Source organism: Echinococcus granulosus (assembly GCF_000524195.1).
Source record: "Echinococcus granulosus chromosome Unknown EG_S00149, whole genome shotgun sequence".
Classification (NCBI taxonomy): domain Eukaryota; kingdom Metazoa; phylum Platyhelminthes; class Cestoda; order Cyclophyllidea; family Taeniidae; genus Echinococcus; species Echinococcus granulosus.
This window is the reverse complement of record NW_020170529.1, coordinates 34644-50221: the sequence shown is the minus strand read 5'-3', so window position 1 is coordinate 50221 and position 15578 is coordinate 34644. Positions and strand designations below refer to the sequence as shown.

At 39.6% G+C, this 15578-nt stretch overlaps 4 protein-coding genes across 4 annotated transcripts; 2 read left to right on the top strand and 2 right to left on the bottom strand. All coding sequences in view use genetic code 11, as the record gives it.

Moving 5' to 3' along the window:
- Positions 1-6640: 6640 nt before the first annotated feature.
- Positions 6641-8759, bottom strand: EGR_09474 (Dynein light chain, cytoplasmic; the record flags this gene model as incomplete). The annotated part of the gene is made up of 2 exons (XM_024498723.1): positions 6641-6722; positions 8524-8759. The coding sequence occupies 2 exons, from the start codon at positions 8757-8759 to the stop codon at positions 6641-6643; spliced, it is 318 nt and encodes a 105-aa protein (XP_024346862.1).
- Positions 8760-9713: 954 nt separating this feature from the next.
- EGR_09473 (Dynein light chain 2, cytoplasmic) lies at positions 9714-10074 on the bottom strand (the record flags this gene model as incomplete). Its single annotated transcript, XM_024498722.1, has 2 exons — positions 9714-9792; positions 9875-10074. The coding sequence occupies 2 exons, from the start codon at positions 10072-10074 to the stop codon at positions 9714-9716; spliced, it is 279 nt and encodes a 92-aa protein (XP_024346861.1).
- Positions 10075-11480: 1406 nt separating this feature from the next.
- EGR_09472 (Dynein light chain 2, cytoplasmic) lies at positions 11481-11833 on the top strand (the record flags this gene model as incomplete). The annotated part of the gene is made up of 2 exons (XM_024498721.1): positions 11481-11683; positions 11755-11833. The coding sequence occupies 2 exons, from the start codon at positions 11481-11483 to the stop codon at positions 11831-11833; spliced, it is 282 nt and encodes a 93-aa protein (XP_024346860.1).
- Positions 11834-14768: 2935 nt separating this feature from the next.
- Positions 14769-15142, top strand: EGR_09471 (Dynein light chain 2, cytoplasmic; the record flags this gene model as incomplete). The annotated part of the gene is made up of 2 exons (XM_024498720.1): positions 14769-14971; positions 15064-15142. 2 exons carry the CDS (start codon positions 14769-14771, stop codon positions 15140-15142), a joined length of 282 nt encoding a protein of 93 aa, XP_024346859.1.
- Positions 15143-15578: the final 436 nt, after the last annotated feature.

The window sequence follows — 15578 nt, the reverse complement described above, 5'->3', positions numbered from 1 at the left end:
TGCACACCACCTCTATGCAACGTGGATGATTAATGCAAAGAGGTGCAAGAGGAAGGCGGGGAAGGAGCGAGTGGGTGCTGAAAGATCATGTGGTTACCTTTCCTTGCCTTACTTGATGTAGGTGGTTCTCAGGACCGCGGGTTGTCTTTGACACGTAAATTCCACAAGTAACGCTTAATAGCCCTTCATAGTCAGAGAATGGGGAGGAGCGCTTGTTCCCCCTACAGTAATGCGCCTGTCATGGAGAGATTCATTACTGGACTCAAAGTGTAAGAAAGAATACTCTGATTCTCGAGGGTACACTTAGCTACGGTAAAATGAATTGTCTCGATCATATTTGTCCTACATTTTTTAGGCAATAGGGCTCCAAATATACGGAAAATAGTGGAGAACGCAAACGCTACGGTAGTAATGTACCGTCCCACATAAATGATCACATGCCTTTTCCAAGTCCGTACAAATTTGAACAGGTGGTTCCGACAAGCCAGACTTAAAAGCACCTAATTTTTTTATTCGCCTCATACAACAATGTCAACTTAATTAAAATGGGTTCTTCAACAGGGACAAAAAACGTAATTTCATATTAGATAGTCTCCTTTTAACCGGGATCAAATTGGCAGAAAGTAAGTGTTTTCGATGTCTATCACCTCTCAAAGGAATGACTAACTTCCAGACTGTGCTCAAAGGGAAGCACCATCAATCCGGCATAATAATAATCTTATCCCATAGAGTCCTTTAATGGAAAAGTCGCTAAATTCTAGGCGGTGTGCCACTGCCATTGTGTTACAAGTGTCTTCTCTCTGTTGTGGAAATTTAGTCATGTGAATTTTAGGGTCTGCAAAAGCGAAAAAAGTGTTAACAAGTAATATTTGTCATTAGGAGGTGGTAGTTGGAATTTCAACATGCAAGTGCCTCTTTTATTCTCGACGGAAAGCATTCCACTCCTCTCCGTGTTATTAGTGTGAAGGTAAACTTGGCTTTGGCGGTGTAAGGAGATCACATGATCAGAGATGTGAAGAAGGGAGTGCAGCCAGCTGCAGTCTTTGTTGGTAAATAAAAGTTAGCAGTCTGTGTACCTGAATTTTATTTCTTTACTCTCTGATGATGCCTCTGACTGACAAACATGACTTGATCATTTGTGATTACGCTTGAAATTGGATACCAGTGTTGTCTAGACTTGTGGCTGTTTACATGATTCACCGCCAGCTTTTTAATTCTGTTTTAACAATTGACAAGTTTGTCAAAATATTTAATTGGCTTAGAAATTTATTAGAAATTAATGGCAGTAATCCCACAAAATTTGTCGAACGAGTAGTAAAAGTCCATGCAGTATACGGGGATGGTGGATCACAAGTTACTATTTGATCTCGCGGCCTTAAAAGCTTTCCAGCGAATTTGTTGAACCTGATGGGTGTGATTCTAGGTTGTCTGGCTTACTTGCCGAGTCTAGCTCAAGCATAAAAAATGGAAATGTTGCGATAGCGGAACGCATCATCCCGAACCAAAGCATTATATCTTACACTTTGAGTCTAGCAATGAATCCCTCGATGATACTCACATCACTGTTGGAGAGACAGGCACTCCACTCAATTTCCCATTCTAACGGGGTAGTACATATCATTTGTGAAATTAACTTGTCAAGAACAACTTCCTAGGATCATCCAGTTTGCTTCAAAATCAAGTAGGAGGAAGAAAGGAAACCATATGATCTGGAATTAACAGGGGACAGTGAGGTCTTTTCACCACCTATTAGTTCTTTCCTCACTTTCTTCTTCTTTTTTCTCGCATCCTTGCCTAACTTGTGATGACGTAGTGCAAATTTTGGAGGGTTTTACGCACTGAATGATTTGTGGCGCGTAATGACATTTGTGGCATTCTCCTTTTATGCTCTTGTGCTTCTTGGCTCTTGCCCTCTCATGCTCCTGTCTCGCAACACACATGATTCAGTAGTTGTGACCTAATACAACGACACCCTCACCATTGATTCCATATTTGGAAGGCACGGGTCACCAGCAGCATTACCGTCACTGTCACTTCATCCTCATTGGACTATGCTGCCTTTGTGTGCGTGTGTGTGTATGTGTGTGTGTGATAAGTGTATGTGGTGAGTGTAATTTCAATTATTCACAGTGAATTGCTTGTGGTTGATAAAATAAATGCGATTGAGATCGGGAGCCACTCGATATAAGTGGATAGGATACAGCATGAGGGTGTGCAAAAGACGAGCTCGAGAAACAAGAAGCACAGAGAAGGAGGTGTATGAATGGAGGGTGCTGCTCTTGACGACACAGAGCTGCGCATACCATAGGTCTCCAAATCACATGCCACAAAACTGATTAGAATGTGTGAGAGCTTGTACTTTCGAATCGGATGTAATGTGATATGATGTGAGGTGGAAATCGTCGCAACCCCACTTAGTTATCCTCGTCTTCATCAGCACTCTCTTTTGCCTCCTCTTCTGGTAATATTTCTCTAATCTGGAAGTGACTACCACCCAGTACTAGACAACTATGTGATCACTTGGAAATGGGAAATTTGGAACTAGAACTGAGAACTAGATGCTTATGACCATGATTAAAAATATCAAAATGCTTTATGTAATTACTTTTTACGGCTTATTTATATCTACTCGGAAAAGGTTCTATTAGATTGCTTAGATGATTATTTTAAAGGGCAAACAATTTTCCGCATTTTTTCATTAATCATTATGATAAATGTCTAAGCCGATTTGGCTCCCTCCTTCCCTCTTGGCAGCATACCCTTCTGGTTCACCCTATGGCCTCCTAACTATTGTTAATAAATCTTCTTCCATGTTTCTACCGCCTTTAGAGAATTCACGGAGGATTGCGGACGAGTTGGTCTGTATAATCTTGGTGCAGCAGTTTGAGCTTAACAGAATTTTTGGATACGCCTGACCTCTAGAAGTAAATAAATGATAAAAGGGACAAAAAGGATTATTTACTGATCCTATTTAGTGCCTACTTACCTACCTACCCTTCACAAAGTGACTAAGTTGTCTATTAAGCTCAGTACATGAAGTGCCTTTGAGCTACCATTATCATACATACTAAACGAGGATGGAAGTGGGGGGATAACCTCCGCAACGCATCCAAATCGGATGGATGTTGTCAGTCCTGATATCCAAGTCGGAACCGATAATAGTAGAAAGCGTTTTCCACACTTCCCTTGTCGACTCTCGGAGCTATCACAGTGGAGGAAATTGGTCCTTGATCCTGTCTAAGTGTTGACTGGATTTCTTCTGTCTGATGAACCGAATAACCTCCGCAGTTGGATTTAGGAACTGACATTAAGGGAAATCTGTGTTAAAAATACCCCTACTCTCTCTCATGTTCACATTTATTTGCCTTTGTAGTTTTTACGTGAAAGATACCGACCCCTCCGGCTGTTTAGCTTCAATTAAAGACACACATAGAATGAGGAGTAAATCATGCAAGCACACCAAAATAAACGCTAAAAAGTAATGGCCAAAGAAACAAAAATCCAGCGTGCAATTGGAAGCGATTTGTAAGGCGTGCAATGCCAAAGTAGAAATAACATTGTGAGGCGTTTAAGTCAAACTGGAAGCCTTAATTATGCAGAGCGAAAAGGAGGGCTACAGTGATGGTGTTACATGTAATTCTGAGTGCTAGGTGTGATGGCAGTGGTACACTTTTTGTGGGCCGGTCAGTCAAATCCAGCACAAGACACGGGTAATCAAGGTTGCAGGCAAGAGACGTAATGCGCCCGTTGAACGGTATGAAGTAACTGAATCTTCTCCTGCAAAATGCTGCAAAATCGTATTGACACAGATTTTGTGGTCAAATTGCATATCCTGCAAATTTTCATTTCATTTGAATGGCAAAAGAGACCAAGTGTTAAGAGAAAAGTTACCGTGGGCAGGTTTCCAGTGCGTGTGCAAGTGAAGGTTCCATGCATCATCAGTGCCTCAGATGCACGCTACTTCAGACGTTTTAGCTGGAGGACTGGAGAAGGGATATAGCAACTAAGTCATAAAGGCTACAATAACAACAGAGACCTTTGATCCACAATTTGCCAAAGCACAAAGGCTACTTTACATTTTCGTCCCCTTGACGCATTGGTCGTATGCATCATATGGCATTGATAGAGGTAACTGAAGTGAGGTACTTTAAATCTGCCCTATGTGGCCTGCGTTAGGGAATGTGTTCTCAAGACTTACCACGGTGATCGAGTGTGTGCCAACATTCCTGGCGTTTATTAATTGGTTGTTTTTCCTGTCTGGCCCAATCTGAAGGACAACTCAATCCATTAGTGAAAAAGAAGGGTAGTAAATGAGACAATAAATCATTGAAGTATTATTAAGTACTGGTAGCAAAAAAACACCAAAGAAACTTTCTACCCTCAGTGTAATGAGATCCCTTTCCAATTTTCTAACTATCATTAGGTAGGTTGTTTGAAACACTGTAAGGTCAAGAGAATGAGGACAAGTTAGAGGGCGCAATCTATGCAACGCTTTATTAGACCGTAGCTCTCTACGATTATGCAAGAAAACCAGCATATTTAGTACCGAAAAGCCACGAATTTATCTGTACAATCGGTTGCCGATTACAAAAAGGGAACCTTGGATGCTAAACAGTAAATCGGGATGGATAAGTAAATACGGTTTGAAGTAGCAGCACTCTAGGTCTTGTTTTTTTCAAACTATGGAATGCGATTAGGTAAAATTTTCGGTCTTTGAACTTTTTTCTCTTAGAGTGAAGTACATGACACTATTTATCATTCGAAGATAAAATTTCACTGAATGGATTTGTTCATTTCAAAGAGGATTGAAGAGCTTGCCGTTGCATTCTGTAAAACAAATTTTTAAGTTATCAGTGGATCATTTTAAACAACTTTCACAAAAACGTTGCAAGCGAATCAACCTCTGTGCCCATAACTGAATAATATTGTAAATCGCGATATGACGAATCGTTTTTAAAACAAACGAGTAGGATTTAATATGCACGGTGAATGGGTGCGGATATACATGCTACTTATTAATTATAAGTAAAAAACGACGGTAGAATAACAAATTTTCCTAAAACTCGATTGCTAAAAAGTTATGTAGCGAGGCAACGAACCATATGGTTTATTTTAAGTATTTTATTACCAAGTTGACCGCATAAGATGGTGCGGATCTTCATCAATAAAACCCCTTCAAATTATTAGAATATTACGCATATAAATTGATATTGCGGCTTTTTTGTGTAAAAAATTATTCAAACAAAAGCGTTTTGTCAGTTTTTAGAAGAAAAAAAGAGTAAACTAACCTCATGACTAAGAGGGCATTGTCAATTTATGGGAAGATGGGGATTTCTGAGTTCCTGTCTGTAAAATTCATTTTTTCACGGTGTCCGATGCTCTCTTCTAACTACTCCTCTGGGTCCAGGCGTCTAAAGCCAAAGTTGAAAGGAAATCACAACAAAAGGAAGTATACTAGACCGCAAGAGGTAATTTTCTTACATTTTTAGGATTAAGCTAGAGTTTGAATTTCCCATGCACGGAGCAATGGCAAAGCCTTAAGGAGAAGATGTTTTCAAAGCCTAAAACGCTAAATTTGGTCAGCCAAATCGTCTACTTAGACCAACCGATTTGCGAGAGCTGGCTTAATAATATCGACTTGGGATCCAACATTCCCTCCAACATGTGAGGCACATCGATATAACTCATATTTCTCGACAGGTTTCCCCATAAGATCCAAGCGTAATTTCTCCTTAAATCAGAATAAAATATTCCCAATTAAGGACCACAATAAAATGTTATTTATGTTTATTAATCCCAGGGATGGGCCGTCTAAAGGTCTCACAAACGGTGCTAAGAATTATTCTATAGAGTGCCTTAATTTAGATCCAAAACGATCAAAGAATTCGTGCCTGCGATGTTTAGTTAATTCATGCACCTAAGTAGTAATATTTTTCCTCTAACCGTCTAGGCTATTGAGATTTTTCAGCTCAATGTTTAGCTTTTTTCATATGCAATGAAACCCTCGATCCGAGAACTTTTTCCCAAATTTTTATTGCTTGCTAGCAGTCAGCAGTGCCTTTTGTATCTCTTACAGACCCACATTCACTCCTGCTTCAAACTCGTTTAGACAGCGAACTGGTTACAAAGCTGTAAAAAATCCACCCCAATCTCCCATCAACACTTTGTGCTCACACTGATGGGTTTTAAATGGCGCAGTGTGGTAACTGAGAGGTCCTTTGAAGTTTGAGTGACTTCACTTATTAGGGGCTACTGGATGCGAAAAGCGGTAGATTTTTTGGCACCCAAGACATTAGCGTCATACTTGTGACAACCACATCACCCTTCTTAAAACCTGACGAGGGCGAAGCTATCAGTCAATAGGGATTATGGCATAACAGTTGGTTTTTTCGCAGTAATGATGAGACATTTTCATATCCTAGGAGTGTATTCTAAAGAGAAAGCGTTACATCCACCACTGAACCTCATTCTAACTTGCTATGAGACATTGGGGTTGGGAAGCTACAAGAAGAGGTATTCTGGGAACAATTTCACACAATACAATCGGAATCACAAACTATTATAAGGAGGACAAGAATTGTACAATTGAAACATCACTAAGTTACAAAATTGAATTCAGTTTATGCAGTTTTGTCGGTGGTCAGCAGGGTGTCTTGTAGAGCATCACACTGACATTTCCCACCTGAACAAGTAGGTACGTGCTGACCTCGTGGGTGACATAGCTAAAAAACGGGAAGAATGCCTCATACGGTGAGAATAAGTGATTTTTAAAAAGCTAATTTGATGTCATGAGACAGAAATCCTCAAAATGACCACTGTTGTTCAAGAGTACAGTCAAAACACGTTAGCTAGGCCATGCTTACTACTGAACGACAAAAGTGCCGGTTAATAACATAAAAAGCAGAAACGAATTTGGCGGCCTAAAATTCACTCTCCTTAGATAAAGAAATTAAATAGGTAAGGGTTTTCTTAAATTTGCTAAAATAAGTATCCAGTATGACAGCGATAAGCGAAGCGGTGAATATTCACCCCAAATGCTAAAGAATTTGCAGTGCGAACCAAAGAGAATTGTCTTATTTGAAGTACGAAAGATTCGTGGCATAAGATTATTGAATCAGAGACAAAAATGTACTTGAGAATTGCCAATTTACTACCATGTATAGAGCCGAAATGTGACCCAGTATAATTTGTTGAGAAGTGAGCAATTTTTGATTTATTTGAAAGATTATGGAAAACAGTCATATTCTGTCTTCGAAGTAAAAAATGCTATCTGCGATATTCACTGAATGCAACTCTTGGAGAAAGTCGTGGTGTGAAACCTATTATTTACAATCAAGAAATAAAACGCAAAAATTATGCCCCGTTTTTTGGTTTAATTTATCATAACTTAGGGGTTTTGAGGATGCACAATTTTAACAATTTTCGGGTATTTCAGTGAACAATTCCAAACATTGGGGCAAATAAAGGCACTTTTCCCACCAAAGCGTTAATGGAGAATAACTGAAATTAATCCTCGTGGAAAATGCATCATAGATTCCGCTTAATTCTTGTGTGAAAACGGTTCAAAACGGTGTTTACTTTCAGAAGCCTCAGAAAGAATCTTAGCTGCCGAAAATGAGAGAGTGGGAAAGATGACAGCATCGCCCCATAATGAAATTGAGTAAATTTGCCAGGCCTCATGCATACTAATAAAATTGCATTAAATAAGTCAAAACAAAACTTGCCTCGTTGTCAGATACACAGTAGAAGTTTTTGCAAGCTACGAAACACGATTTAAAGCTGTTTGATAAACTCTTGTCCATTAAACATCTCTTGCAATTAATCTGCTAATGTCAATTAAATAAGTAATAAAATTATCGGGGCAGATGACTGGAAGTTACAGCAAATGCTATCATGTCCTTATAACTAAAAAGGGACCTTCTATGATGAATTTGACTTTTTTCGTTCTACTAAACCAACCAACGAGTCTAAACGCGGCCTTGCTGTCATGGGCACGGTAGTCATGACAACATTCTAATGACATTTTAAAATTATGAACTTGGAAACCTGAACAGAACCATTTCGCTTTTGCTCAAGGCTTATTACATTAATTGCGGAAAACTAAGTCGGACAGCTAGGGGGAAGTAAAAGCATTTTGCAAATGATGAAAGCACGAAATTACGTGACTGTTTTATGGGAAGAATGCCATAGTGGCTAAATATTTCTGTAATTAATATGACCCGTCTAGTGTAACTCCAATGAATTCCTCTTTGAAAAAACGCAAGCTAAAAGATAAACATTTTGAACTCGAGTAATTTTTTTAAAACTTTTGGAATATGTGTGGCTTCTTCGAGTAATTTGGGGTGTAGAGGTGCCCGCGAATGCAAATCACTAGCAAATTTCAGGATGCATTAAAATATTAAAATCATTTAAAAAACCATAGTTCCTATCATGCATAGACTTTTAAAACTTAAAAACCCAAATTTACACCAAAACAATGGCAAAATGGATATATACACTTGAAGATAATTAGGCAGGACATACCTTGCAAAGTGTTTTCCAACAATACACTGCCAAGCCCGTCCACATTTGGAATCAAAGTAGGCTTTGACCATTTTGGCCACTTGTGCCTCTTTGTAATGAATGGAAAGTGCCTCTGCGATGACATTGGCAGCCTCTTTTTGCTGGGCTTCGCTCATATCAGTGGATCGCACGACCAGCTGGATGTTATGATCATCCATTTTCGCGATCTCATCGAATACATTCTCTTTCCTGTTCATGCTGTTGCCTGTCTTTTGCTTCAGATATCTGCCTGGTGTTAGTGTATATGAGGCAGTGAGAGTGTGCGTGTGAGCACGGTGAGGTAATGTGATGTTTTCGCTGCCAGCGTTCCACTCATGTGAATCACTGAATCATCGCTATCATTCTCACCGTCATCACACCGTGCCCTCCTCCCTCAGTTTGCAAGTTAGTAGGCTTGTGTGACTTTCATTAGCCAGATATATGCTTGGAATTCGTACCCTGTGGATTAATTTGGCAAATTGCCGGCGCGTGTGTGTAGAAACCCAGACGTGAACATTTTCTCCCGACTATTAAATGCTTCTTAAGCCAGAAAAAGTGCCCAAGGAGGTAACAAAAATATTAAATATATACCTTAAATAAAAGATTGAATTATAGGCCTTTAGAAAGAAGTTCTCAGTTTCTGCCAATCTCAGCATTCAATAATGTGGGGTGATGGCATCATCTGCCTACCAGTTGCCATGCCTCTCACTGGCAGTAAGCTTTTTGCAAATTTCATATGGAGATGCGTGTAAGCCTTTCTCGTGACTAATGTGTGCACACACAATACCCCACCTGTAACAAACAACGGGACAATCTGTCAAAAACAAAGAAATTTTTGGAAAATTCCCAGATAATTTGTCCACCATTTACTTGAAAAGTCGACGAGAATTGTGACAGATTAACTGATCATCTAAAGGCCCGCCTCCACTGCTTTCACCATGAGGAATGCTTAGCTAAGGACGCAAATAATTGAAAGTTGGTTACCAGTGTCTTTTTTTAACTAATGCAAGAAGTTTTTGAGTGAGGCGTCAGGAATCAAACTGCCCACTACAATTAGCCCATTTCCATGCCTGACTGGAATTGAAAAAGTTCAACTGTCACAGACACGTCGCATCATAAAACAGTGTAAAAGAGTGAAAAATAAGAAAGGATTTATTTGTGATTGTGGTGAATTAGCCAGATTTGAAGAGCAGAATAGCCACTTGGCCCATGTAGAAGTAGATAAAATTCTTTGTTTCATGTGTCACGTAGCTAAAAGGAAAAAAAGATAAGTGAAAAAATGTCAAGTGAGGCTTTTTAATGCAGTAATGCTACAAGGTGTGTCAGTACACACCTTCCGAAATTTCGACCAACAATGCAGTGCCAGGTGGGGCTGTAGAGTTTGTCGAACTCCTTTTTAAGGTACGCCGCGATATCCTTCTCAATGGTGAACTGATTCATGGCATCTTTGGCGCAGTCGATAGCCCGTTGCTGCATCTCGTCTGACATGTCAGCATTCTTAATGATTGCCTTGCTGGCGCTCGTTGAAGTCATGGCAGTTAGTGTGTGAGTGTACTCATCCAAGTCACCGCCACTTTATACTCGCGGTTTAGTGCATAACCAAGTGGATGGTTCAGTAGCCTAGCCTCAGGCACCACCCTTAACACTTTTAGCGGAATGCGTTAAGGTAAAAATTTGCCGAAAAAGACTGCACTTTTTCTATTATCTACGGTGACTCTACAATAGGCTAGCAGTTTTGCCTGCCCCCTTGACCTGATGCTGTAATGTTTGACCAGCCATTTCCATGGTTGCATATCACCTCATCATTCTCTGTCCGTCAAGTATAAGTCGAGACAAGCCTTGATGGTCAAGTAAGGCCACACTGATCGCCTTTGAGGAGTCAGAATCGCTACAGTACACAATGTAAAGACACCTTTAGGGAGAAGATTGCTAGAAAATTTCTGCAATTTCTTTTTTATGAAACGGTCCTAAGAATGGCTTAAAAAAAATACTAAGAGAGAGAGGGTAAGTAATTACTATCAATACCTTATAAGAAAACCCCTCTTTGTGTGGCAGGCGGTCAGATTGGGCTGAACTCATCACTAAGAAGCTGTCATTTATTCCCGAGGACTGAAAATGGGAGGAGGAGACAAACACTGGTTTTTGCATGATCCCACATTGCCACAATGCAGGATCTCTATCTCTAGACAACCTTCTCGATCCAAGACTGTGAAGCTGGAGGCCGACCTAAATGAGACAGAGACAAGATTAAACAATACTTATTTCCAAACTGATCTCAAATTTGAGTAAAATTTGCTTAAAATAAAACAATGCTAAGCATTTGGTGGACGGATGCAGAGGGACTGGAGGACATTTGTCCTAAATTATTCATTTAATTGACTTTGTTTTGTAAACTAGTACCCACCACCACATTCCTAAGAATAAAAGTAAAAAATGAATCCTCTTCAAGTGTTTGTCTTGTTCACTAACCCCATTGAGGTTTTTTGAAGTTGAGCGTGGATGTAAACACAGCCTGCCAAGATACCTTTCAGCAGACCCGGTTGGGCCTATTGTGTGCCGAAATTACGAGCATCTTGACTGGATTTATGCGCTTTTGTGTCTTGATAAGAAAACTAAAATACCCGAGGAGAGATTACTAAACACTATAGCGATCAAGATTCACCCTGGAACCAAATGAAAAAATGGATTACCGGGGGGTACTGAAAGGGATAAAAGGAAGGCTCAAGTATTTGCAAGAGGAAAAAACGAGGCATAAAGGAGGGTCTTGCCTAGAGGTTATTAGAGAATTCACGTGCTTACCCCTGCATCCAAAACACACAGACAGACAGGGTAGGGCACACATCTGAGGCTAAGCTACTGTATAAATTGACCCATATGGCTAATATAAAACCAGAGTATTTTGGTGACCACTGTGAAATTTGCTTGAGGTGACGTCGGTCATGCAGAGCTACGGTTCGACTAGAAAGGCTGCCATTAAGAATGCCGATATGAGTGAAGACATGCAAGGGAGAGCTGTCGACTGCGCTCAGGAGGCCATGTCAAGGTATAACATCGAGAAGGATATCGCTGCATACATCAAAAAGGAATTTGACAAGACATACACACCAACGTGGCATTGTATTGTGGGGCGTAATTTTGGCAGGTGAGACATCTTAAAACGCCGTTTTTTACCACCGGTATGAATATTCACCAAGTAAATTGCGTTGTTTTTAGCTATGTGACCCACGAAATGGGGCACTTCATCTACTTCTACATGGGACAGGTTGCCATTCTCCTTTTCAAATCTGGTTAAATAACCTTTTTTTTAATAAAAGTTCTCTGCTGTGTTTTGCACTTCATGTTCTGCAAGGAATTTTCACTTTTATCATTCCTCGGAATAGCATACCTTTTTAGTGGTTTGAATGAACCACGTTAGGTGGATGTTTAATTGTCACCCTTATTCATATGGTAGACAGGCGGATTCGTACTGAAGGCTCCTCCGATGATTTGATCCTTCGAGACAATCTATAATTCTTTGCCTCTGAGGCAAGACTTGCGGTAAATTTTCCTCTGATAAGCTGTTTTGTCTTCAAATGTAAGAAAAACTCGGGGTCTTGTGACCTCTGCTTAGATCGCTGTTCTACTTCTTGGCTCTCTATTATCTATTCTGTATGCCACCATGCGAGTGTCTAGTATAAAGACCAAAAAACAGCGACTAGCATCTGCTGCTTGGGGAAATTAAACCAGAGAAAATATGGAATGTTAAAATGAGGTTAAGGCAATACTTATCCTGTAGCAGAGACCCCCTCACTACTGGACTTTTCAGTTGCTTGAGTTGAGGCAGTTATCGAAGAGAATAAAGGAACTACAAAGCAAGGATTTGCCCCCAAGCTATAACAAACTCAGGTGAAATAACATACCTTCATGCTCGTGCACATATGCAGGTTGGAGTGCAGATTTGAGGGGAAGCTACCGCATAAAGTGACCCATTTGACAAGCATAAAACCAGTCATGTGGCAACCAATGTGAAATTGACTTGAGGTAACGTTGGTGGTAAGGAGCTGGCATTAGGGGGCGCAGAGGTTATCAAAAAACAAGGGAGTATGCTCAGAGGAATATGCCGGGCTGGGTTGAAGCAGAGCAAACATACTTCCCCTCTTAGCCTAAAGTTCCGACCTTCTCATTAATAGGCTTTGAGATGGTTTGATGCCTTCGGTGATCTTGCAAGAGTAGGGATAGAACTTCGCCTTGATTGTTTAGGCCCACTTGTTCTGGTAGTTTCTCAAACAGCTCTTCTACCATTCAATTTTATTGTGTCAAGCCTTTGGAGGGAGAACAACTTATCCATTACGTATATATACGCACACACGCAACAAGCATCGACTTCTGGAGATGAAGGGATCCCTGCATTAGAGGTATGGTGTGACTAGTATTAAGTGTATCAATAGGAGATAACCACTTGTATGTTCGTTTGCTTAATAAACCTTAAAATGTAAAAGCCATAAGTGTAATTTTCCGCTACAACGCCCTAAATAATTGCAATTTGTTTTCATCTGTTAATGCCTACTCTACGAGAGTTATCATTTCTCTGACCTTTAAATTACTCTATCAATCATTTCAGTACTCATTGCAAAACACAAGTGAAAGTTATCCCTCTTGCTGCAAGCATTACTAGAATGAAAGCCAAACGGGTTAAATCACTTGTATTTGAGTTGCTTCTCACCAGAATCACACTTTTAAAACCATGATTACATAGCTTTTTTCGCTACACCAACTTCTTTAAATGTTGTATCAATAAATTTTATGAGAAGTTTAAGCACCTATGCCACAGGGTTAAAGTCCATCCATGGACTAGACAGGCTCAAGTCACATCAGTCAGATTTTATAGACAAGCATAATGTGATAGTGCGAGCAGACTGAGCAGTTCTGTGCTGATTAACTTGCACATATCTATCTAGGCACAATCGCACACCCCTATAGACAACTGTGTGCCATCCAAAGGTCCTCTTCACAGGTTACACTACATCGTTTTCGCAAACTATGCCAAAACAACACCGCTGTGTTTTTGTGCAATCGAGGTACAAAGCGATTTATTTGCTGAGTTAAATTGAAGATAATGATTTGATTGATGCAAAAAAACTATCTTTGAAATTTTTTTTTGTGATAACAGATTGCAGCATTAAGGGGAAATGATCAAATAAGTGCTACTGTGGTCATGCCTCTTCATTGATACCATCCCTTCAGTCATTATGAATAGGTGCAGTGAAGGAAAGTCTACAAAAGAAAACCAAAAACTCTTTGTGAGAAAAAAAGTTTTTCCTAAAAGATGGACGTTTATTCAGCATGTTTAAGTCAGTCTTTTTATTTTATTCAAAAAGAAAAGCCATCGACTTAGCATTAAGACAACTATTAAGGAATCTTAAACAACTAGTCTCCTCTTTATTAAAAATTATTCAATAAATGCGTCAAGTTGAGGGATTTAAGTTATAAAAAAGGCGGCACGTTTTATGAGCAAACACTGATTGAAAGTAAATTCTTCATCGAGGCATTAAACGCGCAAAAGTGTAGAAGACTCTACTGATATTAATTTAGTAGCCGCGCGTAAATATTTGTTGGACAAGGTTCTTGAGTGAAAAACAAATCGAGACATGCTGAGATTGAATAATTAGGGATATTAGAGTTACACGTGGTCTATTTAAAGGAAGCAATTTGGGCAAAAGGGTATCAAAAATTTTAGCGCATAGCAGTTAAGCATTCAAAGTAGTTTTAACTCTACTTCACGGATGAAAAAAAGTAAACTGTGCTAAAGATATGTTTTTTATACAGTTTTATTCGTTAACCTGCAAAGTAAGCGGGCCAAAACTAGTTGGCTCAAATATGTTCATAAAATACCAATTGGTACCCTTGGTTTGGAGTAATGGAAAACCTCCTGGGTTGTGACTACTTAGATAAAGCTACCATCGGTATATGAAACACGTGGAAGGAACAAATGCATGTTTAACATAAAAAGAAGTACGGATGCCATATTGCAGTAGGAAGACCTCTAATAACCCTTAATATTCACCTAAAACCTACAATGATATGCGGTGATAAACTTTTCATACACACACATGTGTATACACGCACACATACTTCACTTGACAATTGAGGCTAGGCTACTGAAGCAGTCGACTCATTCAGTGAATGTATATATACACCCGTTATTTCGTTGGAGGTGTTGTGAAGATTTTCTCAGATTTACATTAGCCATGCAAAGTTACGGTTCATCACAGAAGGCTGTCATCAAGAATGCTGATATGAGTGAAGAGATGCAGCAAAAGGCGGTTGATTGCGCTCAAGATGCTATGGAAAAATTTAACATTGAGAAAGACATCGCTGCGCACATCAAGAAGGAATTTGACAGACTGTTTAATCCAACATGGCACTGCATTGTGGGCCGCAACTTTGGCAGGTATATTGTTGCTTGCAATATATTTTCCCGCCCATAACTCCTTGATTATCCCATTTAAAAGTCCTCTCATACTGTTGCATTTATCACTTCAGCTATGTGACTCACGAGACGAAACACTTTATCTACTTCTACATGGGTCAGGTTGCCATTCTCCTCTTTAAGTCTGGCTAGAACTCTGAGGAAAAAATAAATCTCTTGGTATATAATCCGCCTTTTCTTTGGCTTTCCAGTTATTGGGCACAAATTAGGACAAAATCCGCACAACCGTACACTTAATAAGTGTTTACATAGACAAAAGAGACGACGGATCTTGGCCACATCATCATTGTGGCTGACTTGTCACCTTTTCTTTACTTCTGGCTGACTAGAATACATTTCATAGGACCAATTGTTGGAGTTAATGAAATATGTTATTGCTATAGTCAAGTGCAAACTGCAGCAAATGTAGTGAAATGCAAGCGATAATATGTCAGGAAATATTTGACGTCAGCCAAAAAGACTTGCACAACTAAGGACCCAGCTAATTAAAAGGGGTGAAATGGCTAAAAATGTCAACTTCTTGAAGAGAAGCAGGACGCTTCAAAGGCAGAATCACTCGTTCTACTTT